General features: G+C 36.0%; 2 protein-coding genes across 2 annotated transcripts in view; one reads left to right on the top strand and one right to left on the bottom strand.

The window, feature by feature from the left end:
* The window catches only part of LOC129255124 (uncharacterized), a 48,545-nt gene extending 47,517 nt beyond the window's left edge, over positions 1-1,028 (top strand). Inside the window, exon 14 of the mRNA XM_064095723.1 lies at positions 658-1,028. Within this exon, the coding sequence (XP_063951793.1) occupies positions 658-937 (280 nt within the window). The 3' untranslated portion in view covers positions 938-1,028. The remainder of the gene's footprint in view (positions 1-657) is intronic.
* Positions 1,029-5,330: 4,302 nt separating this feature from the next.
* Positions 5,331-10,155, bottom strand: LOC129255125 (uncharacterized). The gene is made up of 4 exons (XM_054893679.2): positions 10,045-10,155; positions 9,384-9,761; positions 8,478-8,691; positions 5,331-7,903 (listed from the first exon to the last, which is right to left on the bottom strand). Exons 1-4 carry the CDS (start codon positions 10,153-10,155, stop codon positions 7,647-7,649), a joined length of 960 nt encoding a protein of 319 aa, XP_054749654.2. The 3' UTR covers positions 5,331-7,646.
* Between the last annotated feature and the right edge of the window lie 6,245 nt (positions 10,156-16,400).

Genomic DNA, 16,400 nt, shown 5'->3' with positions numbered 1-16,400 from the left:
GTTCTCTTAATTGCCCCTGTCAATGCAAAGTTTTCTTATAGCCCTGCACCTTTATCATGTCCATTTTTATTCTTAAATGCGTATGCTTCACTATTCCTTTTGAATTCCATCACATCAAGGGCTCTCCGACTTTTGATATTCTCCCCTTCCCTCTTCACTTTCAGCTCGAAAACTACAATGGGTACAACCCGTCGCCGTGCAAGGCCAAATCGGTCCGCCCGACGTCCAAAGAGTATCTTTAAGAGGCCCATCGTTGCCACCGACGATATTTAAAAATAAGGCAGGATCTCATTGGCTTGGGAACATCACGCGACATCAGTGACATCACCGACGGTTGCCGATTATGTGACCACGCATCGGTTGTTGGTCTTCTAATACCTCATTCGTGCTAAACGACGGCTAACATGCATGACTTTGATGATCTTTATTTCCGTTATCCTATCCCCCTCCTTCATATCCCGCATATCCTTCTGCTATACTTTCTTTAAAAAGAGCACGTGGTGATAAAGAACGTCGAACAAAACTCATCCATATCGCTCCCGACTAATGTATCTGAAACATAAACAATAACCTCGAAAAAGAGCGAAACTCACCTTCTTTGCTTTTACCCCTTCCCATATTTTCTCCTTCCATACCCGTGTTTTGGCTCTGTGGCAGCGTGAAAAAGAAAAAAGAATATATCCGACCGGCGATGTCGACCAAGAGTTCCTTCGTCAGCGTTCTCGGGGACGGGGACGGTGACGGTGAGTCGGCGCTGACAGTCAAGGACGAAGTGTACCACAACCGAGCCGCCAGGATGGAGTCGGCGGCCGTTAGGATTTCCAGGACATCGAATCTCTTCAAGATGTCCAGAAGGTCGTGGTTGATGACAACACGGAAACAGTTAAGGAGGAAACTACAAGTGCAGACGTCGGAAGGAAAGCTTTTCCCCCATTGACCCTTGATGTGCCAGTCTTCAAGAAATGGTTTCAGTGCCCGTTATCCTATGGAATCGGTGAAGAAATTACTCCCGCACGTCTCATGTCGTGTCAATGACGCCAAAGAGTACAAAGGGAATATATTCTTGTTGGTCGTGACAATGCAATTTCGTGTTTCGTGTAACTAGCTTTGTGACGAACAGGTAACATTACTTTTCTCAGTTACCGGTGTTTTTGTTAGTTTTGGTGGTGTTATGACCTTACCCTTTAAACAAGGTTGAATTGTGTATTATAATTATTTTTACTGAAAATCTGTATTGTATGTTTTGCCTTTGAAAGGTCTCAACATTCAAAAAGTTTTGCTGGATTCAAATGATATCATGGTTGAAGGGCACAATATATAAAATCCGTAAAATATTTCTTCCTTGCTTGAAAGAACACAATGTCCCACAGTGTGTTCAGAGTGTGGACAGTGTGAAAATATTATTCACACTGTAAAAATGCTCAAATTCAACTGTGTGAAGATATTTTAACACTGTGGACACCTCGACAGTGTGACTGTTGACAGCGTGTTCACATTGTCGACTATGTGAATATGTGTTCCACACTGTTGAAATGCTCAAATGTAACTCAGTGTGACGGTGATTTCACATTGTGTTCCACACTGTGAACACATTGTGGCACACACTTGGGGATAGTGCGTTCTTATCAGTAGGGTTGTATATGATTGTATATACACTTATATATGCATATCAAGTTGGTTGACATTTGATGTTAAAACCGTTTGGTTACAGATTTCCTTCCTGTCCAAGAGAAACTAGAAGAATGATTTTACACCTATCAAACGATTCAACTAAAAAATGTATGTTCGCCTTGCTTCAAATTTAGAATGTACATCTCCAGAAAATATCGTGTATTTTGTATGTTTCTTAAATTGTTAGGTGCTTATTTTAATAATTTGATTAAGAGTTCAATGACAATGCATGATTGATGACATGCGACATTGCAGGAACGTTGTTGTTTCGTAGATGATGCTCCACACTCTAAATTCATAGACTTTTATAATAAATTAATTCAAAATTATATTTACAATCATGATTTTTAAATGTAAAAATGAAATCTTTTCGATTGGGTTGCTTGTTTAAAGTAATTTCACGAATCGCTTTAATCACCGTCTTTCTAGATTAGTTTATACTCTCAAAAATTTAGATAGAAGATGTTCAGGATTTGAAATAAAAATGAGGATGACGAAAGACATTAAATGCATTATGCGTTTTATTCAGAGGTTATCTTGGAATAATTTCATGACTCTTGCTTGAGCAAGATGAAACATTCCGAACTTTTTGCATTTACTACGAGGAAACTCTACGGGGAAACTCTCCGTATGCGAAAACTGTCTTTTGTCTCGCTTTTACTACAACAGGAGAAGTGATAATATTAACCGACTTGATCCAAAGTGTATTGTGTATAATTATTTCCATTCCTATATCACTTTCAGAGCTACCATACTCTATGAAAACCAATTGTTGCGTGTAACAATGGATTTTGAGAGTATATGGATACTCTATATAAATGAAAGCTGTTTGTATTCCTTATACATGCAATAGTCTTTCACTATGGAACAATATTGAAATATTTAATATACACTATATTTATCAATACATCGTTCATTCAAGTCCAACCATAAATTAACTTTTGTAATTACCAGAGCATTGCTGTTTGTATAACCAGAGGGCCAGTCTATTATGTATTATCATTTTAAATCAAACTTTAGAAATCACTATATTTTGTGTTATCAATATTTGATATTACCATGGTGCTATAATATGTTATACTAGCAATATTAATGTAATTTCTTGCCACAAACATATTTTATGTGCCTCATACCAGTATCAAATATTTTATTCACATGTAATTTCTTGCCACAATAATATTTTATGTGCCTCATACCAATATCATTTTTTTTATTCACATGAAAGTTCTTGCCATGATAATTTTTCATGTGCCTCATACCGATATTTTTTTATTCACATTTATAATTATATATATATTTTATACATAATATTATTTATATTGTGAATTTTTCATTGTTTATGAGGTGTGAATATTGTATGCAAGTAACAAACAGGGTTGTCCGCAGTAATGTCGTATTTTGTTATTTTTGTTCACACAATTTCATCTAAGATGAAAACAAACCAAAGTATGTGACATGCCGCATTTCATTATTTATGCATATTAAAGTTTTCGATAAAAGTGAAGATCAAAATAATACTAGGTTTGTTCTCATTTATATGGTATTTTTTTTATAGCAAATCTCTTTCTGTATATATTTTGTATATAATATTGGAATGTGTTCATCAGTGCTTTCAGCATTCACAGAAAGAATATCTACTCGTCTTCCTTTCTCACTTAAAATGTTGGGCAACATACTGTCCACTAAGTTGGGTAATGTATGTTGGTAAAAAATATATATATTCTGGGCAATTATTATCCAATTTAGCAAATTTATTACCCAATTATTAGTTTTATTACCCAATTAGGGCAGATTTTAACCAATAGTTATGTGGACAATATGATGCCCTGGGTTGGTTAAAAGTTGGGCATTTTTTGCCAACTATTTTAAGAGTATTCTTTAAATCAGTCTTCCTTGGGTTATTTTTGTTACTTGAATTAGGAATGTAAATAAAAAGGAGTTATTATATTATTACATGTTTATACAAGCTCATAAACGGTAGTTTTATATTTATTTGATTTAAATCTACTAGAAACAGGGGATTCAGTTTATGTCGGATATATTGGCTCTTTATGACATTCAAGATCATGCTGTATGTATTTATTTCTCTTATAATTATTCAGCGTGACGATATTTTTTAATCATTGTCTGCTTTAATACATTGTTTGTATAAAAGAGAATATAAAATTATTCATGTTCGATTCTTTTTTGTGTGTGTATAGGTAGTGCGATGGTATAAGTTAAAAGGAGAGTGTCAAGGAAAGAAGAGAGAGAAAGAGAGAGAGAAGAGAAAGAGGCAGACCCGACAGAGGTATTCGTTATCTGAATTCTGAGATTCCCCTCCCCAAACATAAGCATAATATTCATAGTAATGATAAATAATTCACCCAAACTTCATCTATTAATCATTGAACATTAAGTTCATTGATTTGACACATGAAGATTGGGTGAATTATTATCACTTAAATCAATAAATGTCCTAAAATGCCACCATGCATAATAGATCGGTCTCTCAAACCCCCTCCGAGTTAATTCTCCACACATAATTAGATATAATATGAGAAAAGAGCTAAGAAATTGAGTTTGAGTAGAGGAGGAACTAAACAGAGACTAAGAAAGTTTGAGGTTTGTTTATCACCATAATCAGAGAGTTTTCGTAACCACTAATCAGACGTTTTCTGAAACTAAGAGAATCTATCGTCAAAAGCCCTTCATGACAAAGCAGCTTTTGCCGAAAATCGGTGAATCAAAACAGTAGTTTTTTCCGTAACTGACTCTGAACAACCGATTTGGATTTGCAAAATTTTCTAGTCGGCTCCGAATCTTGGGACGACATGGACCATCTGCTGTCCCGGTTGCGAAATTATTTTTTCTGGATCCCAAGTCTACATGATATAAATAATAATAATAATAATATAGGGTATTTATATTGCGCACATATCCACCTTGTTAGGTGCTCAAGGCGCTCCTATATTACCCGGCTAAGCTAGGCGTTCATAGCGCACACAGCTTTTTAAGGAATTACTTCCTACCGGTACCCATTTACCTCACCTGGGTTGAGTGCAGCACACTGTGGATCAGTTTCTTGCTGAAGGAAAATACGCCATGGCTGGGATTCGAACCCACGACCCTCTGTTTCAAAGTCCGAAGACTAATCCACTGGGCCACAGCGCTCCACAAATATACATGACTTGCGTCTTCGGAATAAAGAGTACGCATATGTATGGGCTTGATCGTAACAAAATTAATTTATACCGTGACATATATGCCTTAGCCCTTAGGCTTAGATCTATATCTAGATCCCATTCTTAAACACTTATCGAAATGACATTAATGACAAGACAATATACTAGGCTAGGCTATGCGTTCTTATTCCGAAGACGCAAGTCGTGAATATTCATATAATGTAGACCTGGGGTCCGGAAAACTGCGGTACCGGTGGGAAAAATAATTTCGCGTTCTTGTTCACCATACAAATTTTAACAAATACCTCTCGGCTGTTCATTCCGATTTGACGTGCATTTCCAATGCATTGACTAGTACTACAACGGAGTGCTGGTAACTCCTTGGTACTACGTTTTAGAATCCGTCCCGTTGCAATTGAAAAAACTCGCTATTATAATACGCGGAACACAATAAAAAACAATACGACTCTTTGACAGCAGATAAAAGATCTATCATTACTGGAAAATGTTATCTAAGAAATTGTTTATTACATAAATTAACAAATAAATATTCATAACTTACACCTGATTAATACAACGATCAAACATACAAATCGATTCTCAAGTAACGAAAACTTATTTTTGGTAAGCACACCTGATTCAAAATCATGAAAACAGCCTTAAGGTAATTTTATTGATGGCGGGAGGAGTACCACCTCCCCAATGCCTGGTATTTGTTTCTTAGTTTTGGAAAACAAGCTATGGGACATGGTTAGTTCTGCCCCCCTCCCGCTTCTCCATCTTCCTAGTCTGGGTCCCGTCTTACGACAGATTCAATTAACCACATGCAACTTTGGAAAGCCAGCGACCGAGCAACGTCAACATCTAAAATAAAATGTTTATTCAAAATATTTTCTAGATAATGTCTATTCATACATTTACTGCTTTCTTGACAATTTAGTATGCTTCTCTTTGTCTTCAAAGGACAACGAGCAAATTTCATATAGAAACAAAATATAACATTGATGGATTTCCTTTTACTCTAGGTTGATCGGATCAATCATAACTCTTTGTAAGACGGGGCCCTGCATGGACCTTAGACGTTATTTGTTTGGTAAACCCTATACACTCATGAGTGAGTGTAGGGTTTTCCGAACAAATAACTACTAACGTCCAGATCTAGACTACCATCTTCCATCTGCGGGACCAAAAATGTCTCCACACAAGGCAATCATAAAGTTTTTAAAATAAAAAGTTTTGTAAAACGATTTATGATTTGTAAAAGCCTTAACTTAGGCTATCATGATTACGAGAAACAACCAAATTAATGTTATTTTCTTTTCAAAGATATTTCATACTCCTATAATCGTACTTGAGAAAAAAATACTATAAGAATTTCGAGCATGAGTACTTTTCTAAGTAACGCTAGAATGCGAAGAATTCCTTCTTTTAATCATCGGTTACACAGGAACCGAATAAGCTGCGAATCCATCCAAATACATGCACGTATTCGGACGGATTCGGGGGGGGGGGGTTCTGTTTTCCCTCCCCGGCCCCTAATGCAAGAACATTCGGGAGGGATTAGGAAACATTTGTGGAGTGACTCGGCTCGTTCTGAAATGTTCAAAACCAGCCGAATACTCACGTAAAATGGCAGTATGCTTCCCTCGATGCACCCTTTTCACAATCACGCTTTGCCAGCAATTCCCAAGCATATCATTTTCACCCTTTGACATTTGACTACACATTTTCTATGTTCTTGAACCCCCCCCCCCCCTTCGTACGCCCCGGAGCGAAAAACCCCTATTATTAAAATTACAAGCACACACATCTAGGCACAATATCAACAAATACCAGTTTATACTAAAGCTATATTGTTACGGTTCAACTTTATACCACACACATGCATGTACACGCAAAACCATCATTCATGAACACCTCGAATTGCATTGAAACGAAAAACGTGTGTTTTCTTGCATTTTAGGTATAAAATAGAATCACCATCCACCAGGGATGTGATGTTACAGGAAATAAGTATAAAACGATTTATTAGACACCTCGACGACATCTACCAAAATAAAGTACCGAGATTTACAAGAAAATTCATCCTATTGCACTCGCATTTGCCATCACAAGACACCAGCTTACACACGGAGAATACTATAATTCTTATGAGCCTAGAATTTTGAGGACAAAAATGGAAATATAAGTAATAAAGTATAATCAGTGGGACCATGAAACTCGTTGTCCTAATGCAGTGATAACCCGTCTTGTTGTTGCATTCTAGATTCAGTTGTAGCACCCCCAATCAACATCAAATAAAATAATAACTACGAATATAAAAAAAAATGCCCATCGCATCCAACCATAGGATGTTCGAACGAGCTTGTGAACAGAACAAAACAAAATTTCTAATCAAATTTGCAATAACGTCTTTCAAAACGTGTTTCAAATCATAATTCTAGGGTAGAAAAAAGTGGCGCATAAACGCATCCGAAGCTTAACAAATATAGAATTGATACATCAATTTTACATTTTTTTGTTCCCGAGTGCATCGTGTTATCTTCATTTTGTTTCTTATCTCCGTTAATGGTTATAAACATAAAGACCAACACATGTGGACATTGTTCTGCAAATTGTTTTAACAGTTTCCAAATTAAACCAAATTTCCAGTATCACAGCAGCCACTAATATACACATCAGTCATAAACAAAATGCATGGCATTGATCTTAAAAGTCGAATTGGTGCAGATTTTATACGTACATCTTTCAAAAAATCGAAAATGGAATGGCAGATTTTTTCCGATAGGACAACCCGGCGTGGTGTTTTTGCTATGATCCATTGCCATTTTCTGAATTGTTGTTATCCTTGTGGTTATTGTTGTTATTTGGACTACCGTTTTTGCTTTTATGTTTGCTCATTTCTGCATGGAGCCTGTTTTTTATTGCATCTTCGTTGAGTTTCTTGGTGCATTTGGATTTGAAGTTGAGGGCCTGGACGATGTCCTTGAGACCGTCTGCGAGGACGAGCTGGTCGATGAACTTGTCGAGGCATTCGAGTCCCCTGAGACCGAGATTCAACTCAAAACCTGTAAGGTAGATTATGAAATAAAACAGGGGTTACAATGATCACTTTGGTCGTGTTGGTCTACGTTGGTTTCGGGGCATAGAGAAAACAAACAAAGTATTTAAGTTTTAACAAAACAATTATTGTCTAAATAATATTTTACCCCACATTGGGCTATTTCAACGCAACATTGCGCAAAATTTACAAAATACTTATCGTTTGACCCAAACAACATGCATGTACCCATTTGATCCAATATTAGGTAAACCTTTTTTTTAGTGTATAAGAAAATGAAATTAATAAAATAATGAATGAATGAATAAATAAATAAACAAATAAACAAATAAAATAAGAATGAAGGGGGGCATGGAAAAGAATACAAAAAACTGAGCATGGATAGATTAATATTGCTATTGGGAAGACTATTTTCGGGGAGCATTTCAAACAAGTCATCTTTTGTCAGAAGTTTTTCACTGACAACTGTTTAAAGCTACTGAAATCCTTTTTTATGATTGGCTGAAAGAAGAAATGTCAGTAAAAATCATCAACAAGACGCCCCTGGAGCGTTTCTCTGCGTGTATTACCCATGGTATTACCTAAACTGTAGTTGAAACTTCTAGTGGCATCGCCCTCTACCGACACAACCATGTTTTCCTCTTCGATGTATACAAGCGGTTCTCTCCGGTACGACATCTTGACCTCGGTTAGTCGGGTACTCGCCTTCAGGTTGAGAGCCTCGACATCTGACATATTCCGTTCACCCTTGCTCTTGTAGGTGTTGTAGGACTCTTGGAATATATTGCGCATCAGCTGGGAGTGGGGGGTGAATAAAAGAGATGACATAGTATGAAAAACAGTGTGAAACTTTTTAGATGTTGGAGTTTTTACATTTTCCAACCTACGTGGTCTTGGTAATTATTGTAGATCAGTTGTTAACATGCCATCCAGAAAAATGAAAACAATGACAAATCGACACCATGTTACTAGTCTGATTCAATATCATCTAGAAATGGCATACTTTCATCAAAGTTATCACCATTGATTCACCAGTTGGCTCAATTTATAGAGATAATCTTCTTGGATTAGATTGACTGAGAAGCAATTATGTTAATTTCAAGGTGCCCTTATACCAGAATATCGGCTAAAACAGGCCGTGTCCGTCGATGGCAGTCAAATAACAGCTTTGGTCGTTTAAAGACAGTTAAATCGTCATAATGTATAAGCCTATATCTTGCTCAGAAATGGTAAAAAATAATTCGACAACAAGCTCGATGACATTTTTAAAAAGTCAATTGAATATGATGCGTAGAAAATGGAGCAGAGACCAGAAATAAGCATGACAAGTAACGGTCACTACATTAAGATATTATCCTTATAAACACTTTTACTTTGAAGAAGAGCCTAGGATTTTTTATGATTATGAAAGATGACCACGCCAACGACAGACATGCCACTTGTGTTTGTCTAGGTATGAATACCATGATTATTAGGATTATTCTTACCATTGGGTCAACATTGAGCCTTAGCTGCCGAACAAGGTTCGAATCTCCCCTATGGCATATCAGCATCATGTACCGGTTTCTAAAGGTACCGAAGATTTTCAAAAAGAACACGGCCCGACTGATATCCGGTATCCGGAACTCGGATCCGAAAGCGGACAGGTCCATTTTGAGTCGAAATACTCGCGTCTCCGGGGTCGGCAGGCTGTGCTGATCGGTGCGTTCCAGCGATGACACGGCGCAGAAGGATTTACATGTTTCTTGGATGAACTCGTCGCTGAGGCCCAAGCAGTTGGACCCGGTACCCCTGATGCCGTCTGCGACGATCACGAGGGTGAGAGCCCGAGGACAGGTCAGTTTGTTCACATAGTCGGTTCCGAACTGCAAGGGATAATACAAAAATGAAAATGATTCATTAGCTAATATGAGTGCAATATCATTTTCATTCATTGTTTTTAAAGCGTGGAAACAATTTACGAATGAGTAGCACTCATTTCATGATAGTGAGGCTAAAAATAATAATGAATGAATGCTCCAGCGGCCTGTTTTTTATACACTTTTCGATAAGTTTTAGCATGTTTCGCTTTGTATACATAGCTGTAAGAAGAAGGGTGTGTCCTCATTCGATATCTTCCAATGATCGGCAGAGCTTCCATCAAATTACATCTGTCTCATGCCGCGACCTCTCTCCTACACCTCCCATCATAAATAATGAGATACTGGTGTATGATGGCTGCCTCATCAGAACAGCATCTGCACTTGAACCTGAGGCCATGTGTTCAAATCATGTCCGAGTACTATCCGATCAGATATTTTTTTATTCTAGTTGACTTGGAGAAGGTCGGCTCGAAGAACAGAAAATACTCAAACATTGCACCTTAATTTCCATGTAAATCATAAAAAAAAACAGAGCAAAAAATATGTTTAAGTCTTTCTTCAGGTGTTGCTATGGTGACGACTGATAAAAATAATCGGGACATAAAAATAGAAATGTCGTTCAAGAATGATAGATTTTTGATTGATCACGATTCTGATTTGTGGGAATGCTAATACCTTTGTTTCTGAAATTGTAGCCTAGAAATTTGAACAAAAACAGTTTTGTACGAACCTCACTTGCGTCATCAATTTCAGTAAATCGGATTTACGTCTTAGGTTGGGGAAAATGTAAGCCATGTGAAATATAGCGATGCCGTCGTTGTTTGTTGAGGGGATTTCTTTTTTCTTAATAAATATATTATGATAGTTTACAATAAGTTTTGATCATTAATCTTTGTGTGTGTGTGTGTGTTCATCTTAATTTGAAAATACATCGATGCTATGACATTCATCGTCCACTCTGAAGTTACTTTTGAATTTATTATTTTTCGTATGAATCGAATGCCAGCAAAGGTTTCGATATTTTTTTACGTTTTAATAAATCAGATTTTCAAAGTGACATTATTTCTGTTGACAAAATGGCTATTGCTATGCTAACTCTATTTTCCTCTAAATTGGTCATCAACGAATTATTCAAATTGGATGAATGCCTAAGTATTTGCCTATTTTTTTTTTAAACAAATTATCATTTTCACCTAACATGAGAATTGCATTATTACAACTTGAGCCAATACATCTGTTTCATTTTCTATCAGTGGAAGTGGTAGAATGAAAAGCAGATTAATTTGGAGATATAATTTAGACTTGTGTTGGGCTACATACAGAGAAAGGGGTAAGACTATTCTTATTCTCATAAAGAAAAGCTGTTAAATTATATTTTTCAATGTCACCACCACAATATTTACCAATATAGATACATATACTTTTATTTAGAATATTACTATTAAAGGAATTTCGATTTCAAAGAAAATACACAATTAAATTTTTAAAACAGGTAACTTATATGCTTGTTTGGTAAAACATACGGTTTTCTTTCGAAGATACATTTTCACACAAAGTTTTCACAGCATTTAGCTTTATACTTAAAAAAAATATTCCCTCAACCCAACATGCCCACTTAAGTAGACCTTGTTAGAGTGGAACATAATAAATAAATTCTAATTGACAACAAGGCATTGACTGAGTTTTGTTCACTGGCCATTATTGGTTATTGTTCCCATTAGTAAAAATTTACATAATGTAAGTATATCATAGAAGCGATTTAAGTAACTTCGCTGCATTATCACATCATTATCTGTATGTCATGCATCACATCATGCGTTATTGATATCTATTAACAAGGAGAATATTAAAAGAAAAAAGATAAACTCACAAAAAACAACATCGTTAGCGGTTTGAATGAAATCCATTAGCGCCTAAAATGCAGGAAATTTATTACATGATTATGTGGACGCGACAATAATGATATAAATTTAAGTCATGAAATAAAATCTTATAAAATAGTTGACGCCAACGCCAATACATTCACCCCCACCATATCATGATATTCACCTGCTTCTGTTAAAAATAGATGTCTTTTTTCCAAACTTGAAAATCTCTCATCTTAAATGCATGAACTGTAAGATAAAACATTAGAAAGTGCATCGTCTGTTCCTTTTCTGTCATATAAAACACGCTTACAGGCGCTTGTCTGTCTGAAAGATATCGTGTTCAACCTTTTATAAAAACATGATGAAATGGAATTTTTAAAAAAATGCGTCAATTTTACCAAATTTTAAAGCATGCCTCAGTGCTGTGAGGGGCAGCGCCATGCATGACGTTTGCTTCCCCCTGTCGGGTTCTATTTTAGCACTGCATGATGTTGAATTAACACTGAGATCTGTTTTAAGGCGTTTGACCAGTTTCAGCTTGCCTTGCATTTTCTCGTTAAAGGGAATTGGCCTGGGCGTATATTTGTATTCCTTTAATGTGCAGATTTACAAATAAATTGATATAGATTTTAAAAAAATAGAACAAAGCATAACATCCTTTCATATATACATGTAACTTTGTAACAAAATGCAAATCAATTTTTGATGTTTAGTAATTTTAACTGTTTGCTCTACGAAGGCGCTCTCCAATTATTATAACAAGCCTATTTATAAGACAATATTTTCTTATTAATCTACCATCATAGTGTCTTAAGCTAATTTACCATAATTGTCTTAACGATCGAAATATGGATTTGATTTTCTCTTCTTCTAATTTTATAATGTGTCATTCTTTTACGTGCAAAATCCTTTGTCTCTAGATGTTAAAGGAAGTGTGTGGAACGTTCTATTCATTTCTATAAATATCTGTCAAAAAGTAAAATGAGGTGGCATCCTGGCGAGAAATAATGGATAAAAGTTGCTTGAGCGATAACATGGGCTCCGAAATTCAATCGCTAAAAGGCACGGACAAATCAAAACAAGTGTTGCAAGCGCATTTTGTTCCGAAAGATGACAAAATGTACAATCAGAGCTATTCTTGCGACCGATCATAAACGTTAGTGTTACCGGGTTCTGTATGTTAACGATATGTTTTATTGTGTAATACGGATTTAGCTAGAGGTTACAATGTTCTCTTGGGAGGAATCGGGAGGAAAATTACCCACAGCAGTGCGATGAACCAGTCATATGTAAGAATCCATTCACAGTGATCGTGGTGAGCATATAAGATTGGGGACTGGTAACATGAAAACACACAAAGAAACTGGGACTGAACTCATGAACGTTAAGTAAATTCTTATGTAGCCATGCAGTGATCAATCGATAATTTTAAATAACTTATATCTGATCAAACGAAAAGAGTGGTCGAAGAGAAGAACATTAAATTTATATCTATAGGGAATTTTAAAGGTCATCGTGTTTAAAACATGAATGGGCTTACATGAATGTTACAATGTTGATTGAGATCAGCATTCACCATTTAAAATTAAGTCGAATCCAAGGGGGGGGGTTGCTAGAGACACTTTTCAAAATCCCTAAAAAAAACCGGACGATTTAGTGGGGTTTGGGGAAAGGTTGATCCATCCCTGTAACATCGTAATTTAATATGCCTTTATTTTTTCAGGCTTTTTTGTGTGTTTTTACATGGTCATCTTGATAACCCTTTCCCGAATATTCTGACCGATTTGACTTTAAACTAATGTCAATCTATGTGGAAATTAAAATGAATCGTTTACTACATAAACAACTAACCAAAATCAAATCAAATACCCGATAATCGTATTTTTTATTGTTTAAACACACACACACCCTCGCCGTCTCCCCCCCCCTCAACATCTCTCTCTCCCTCTCTCTCTCTCTCTCTTTAAACAATAACATACTCTTCAATAAAAAATTCAAGGTAATAATTACCGACAAGAGATCATTTTCACAAGTTATTATCATTGCGTGTTGAAGAACACACTTCATAGACATCTAAAGGAGATAGTAAACTACTAGATTCGGATAAGTGTTTATTGAAACGAGCTATAATAAAGATTCTGAAGGTTTTATTACAATAATATATTGAATCCCTTAATCAGATCTTGGTACGATTTTATTATTCCATTTTATTATATTTTTTTTATGAAAGGTTGAACTGACATCTACAGTAGATAGCAAAGTACTTTAGCTTTATACGAGTAAGCCACAGTTTGCCATTAGGGAAATTGAAATAGATTCAAAAGGAGTTTTCATAAAATCTTATTACTATATCATAGCTGGCTCAGTAATCCTACCTACAGCTTGAATTTTTTTAGTCTGTTCCGAGTATATAATATAATGTGTATACTTCCGTTATAATCTCCATAATTTACGATTGAGTACGTTGCTAATGTACCATTTTATAACGGGCTTAAGTATATTTGGTAGTATTCGTCTTTGAGGTAAAAAAACAAAAAAAAAAGTTCTCTTTGGCTTCACCACGCACGTTGATTCGAATCAACACATAAATGACATACTTTTTAGGAACGATCATCATGGGTGATAATAAGATATGTGTATGTGGCCATTTATCTTCAAGAGCAAGATTTTTTATTTGGTCAAAAAGAGTTATTGCTGTATTAATGATTCGATATTAAAGAAAGGACCTTGGACCTTATAGCTATGAATCACAGAGGGAATATACTACGAAAAAAAAAATAAAGCAACATGGCTACTCTCCTTATTGAAAGCAATTTATACCCCTTGCTCTTGACCGATGTTACTGTCCAATCCGAGAGGTTCTTCGGTCATTCGTCCAGCCATCCATCACTGATCAATTCATTCAAATTAAGCCAGTCAATTTACTCTTTTGAGGTCGGGCCTAGTCTCTCCACAGGCATCATTAATCTTCTATGTTTGTCCAGGCAACGTTAAAGAGGCCTGTTTTGCATGCCTAGAAACGTGCACCCTTGCGGGTTTTTTTTAGCAGGTTGTAATGATGCGAGCAGAGAATACTAGGGTGTGTGTGTGAGAGGGTGGGTGTGTGCGGGTGTGTGTGAGTGTGTGTGTGTGAGTGCGTGCATGTGGGAGAGTAGTACTAGTAAGTAGTATTTAGAAGGGCGGCGTTTGGTATATTTATGAGACCAGGCTAGAGAGGAAAACGAGAGATGGGGAAGGGGAAGGGGAGAGGGGAGGGGGCGGGGAGATATTGGTAGTAGAATGTAGTTGTTGTAATACAGGTAACCAGGATCGCACAAAAGATTGAAAAACACGACGAAACATTTGGTAAGACATATTCTAAGAAATTAAGGGATATTTAATCCGAGATGAGGTACGTGTTAGATTAACCTTATACCTGTAAACATATGATGATATCTAATCGGGGAGTTAAAGATGAAACTCGTGGTCATGGATAAAAAAACAACAGCCAGCAAATACTGCAGAACCGGACAGAGCTATGCGCCAAAAATCCACAAAAGAAGATGCAACATCGAACTCCATGCATGCACGAAACATGAATTTAAAGATTATATTCGACTGAGAGTCACATTCAAACATTGTTACACAGAGAGCCAGCCAGATGAAATTTCGATATTGCTGAGGGGAAAAAAAGGGGGGTTGGATTTATAGAACCGAGAAAGTCATGTGAGAAGAGAAAGACTCTTCGGTTATCTGCAGGGCTTTTGGCTGCAATTGCTATATCGATTTCAAGAGACTTGTGGATTTGAGAGCTTCATTTCTATCGGATCGAGATTACAGGACAGTCTTGAGCGTGGAAGATCGACATGTCTGAGAAAGAGTCAGTCATGTAAAGTTAATATTCTACACATTGAAATTCTCGATTTGTATTTGATTGAGAATTTTTGCATGATTCATCCGTAAAAATAGCCCCAGCAGAAGAGATGATGAGATTACCGGTAAGCGGAGCAAATTCTCCAAAAGAAAGCTAATATTACGTGAGGAATATAGATTTTTTGAGCTATTTTGATATCGTCATGAATATTTAACGATTGTTCAAATCAGATGATTATGATCAATCTAATTTAGAGCCATTTTGTCCTTTAATGTAAATGATGCAATAGGAATATACCATATGGCATATGTTTCATATTCATGTAATCATTGCAGGAATTATCTCATATCTATATTCAGCTATGGTATTTCGGAAAAAAAGATCTTAATAAGAAAATCGACAATAACGTCATTGAAGTGAAAAATAAATTAATTTCTTCATTGATTTATTCACACAGGTATTTGTTTATTAATCTACCAGCATATTTATCTATGTATGAATATATTAAATCATCCATGTGTTTTGCTTGTTTGTTCTTTCATTCTTGCATTCGTTGTGAATGAATACCAAAAAAAAAATGAAATATCACATTTAAGACAAAATTATGCTGACGTTTGAATTCTCAACTACTACCGATTTCTTATCAATGCACACAAAATATTTGTTTCGATTGATTTTCACCAATTTACTGTTTCGGCAAATGAATTTGTTTTTGGAAAAATGCGTCAAGATGTCCCATCAATCCTACCAGGATCGCTTACATATGCCACTCTTTTTTTTAATTCAATATATCAAGGCGTTTGGGTTACCTTTTACATTATACAAATGCAAGCTCTCCAAGAAAGGCATTCAATGTTATACGAGTCATGTGCCTTGCAGGAAATGTTGCCTCACGTAACACTTGATTATGCGATCTGCAGC

This window comes from Lytechinus pictus, chromosome 2 (genome assembly GCF_037042905.1).
Source record: "Lytechinus pictus isolate F3 Inbred chromosome 2, Lp3.0, whole genome shotgun sequence".
Lineage (NCBI taxonomy): Eukaryota > Metazoa > Echinodermata > Echinoidea > Temnopleuroida > Toxopneustidae > Lytechinus > Lytechinus pictus.
The sequence above is the reverse complement of the archived record's forward strand: the minus strand, read 5'-3'. Positions and strand labels throughout refer to the sequence as shown.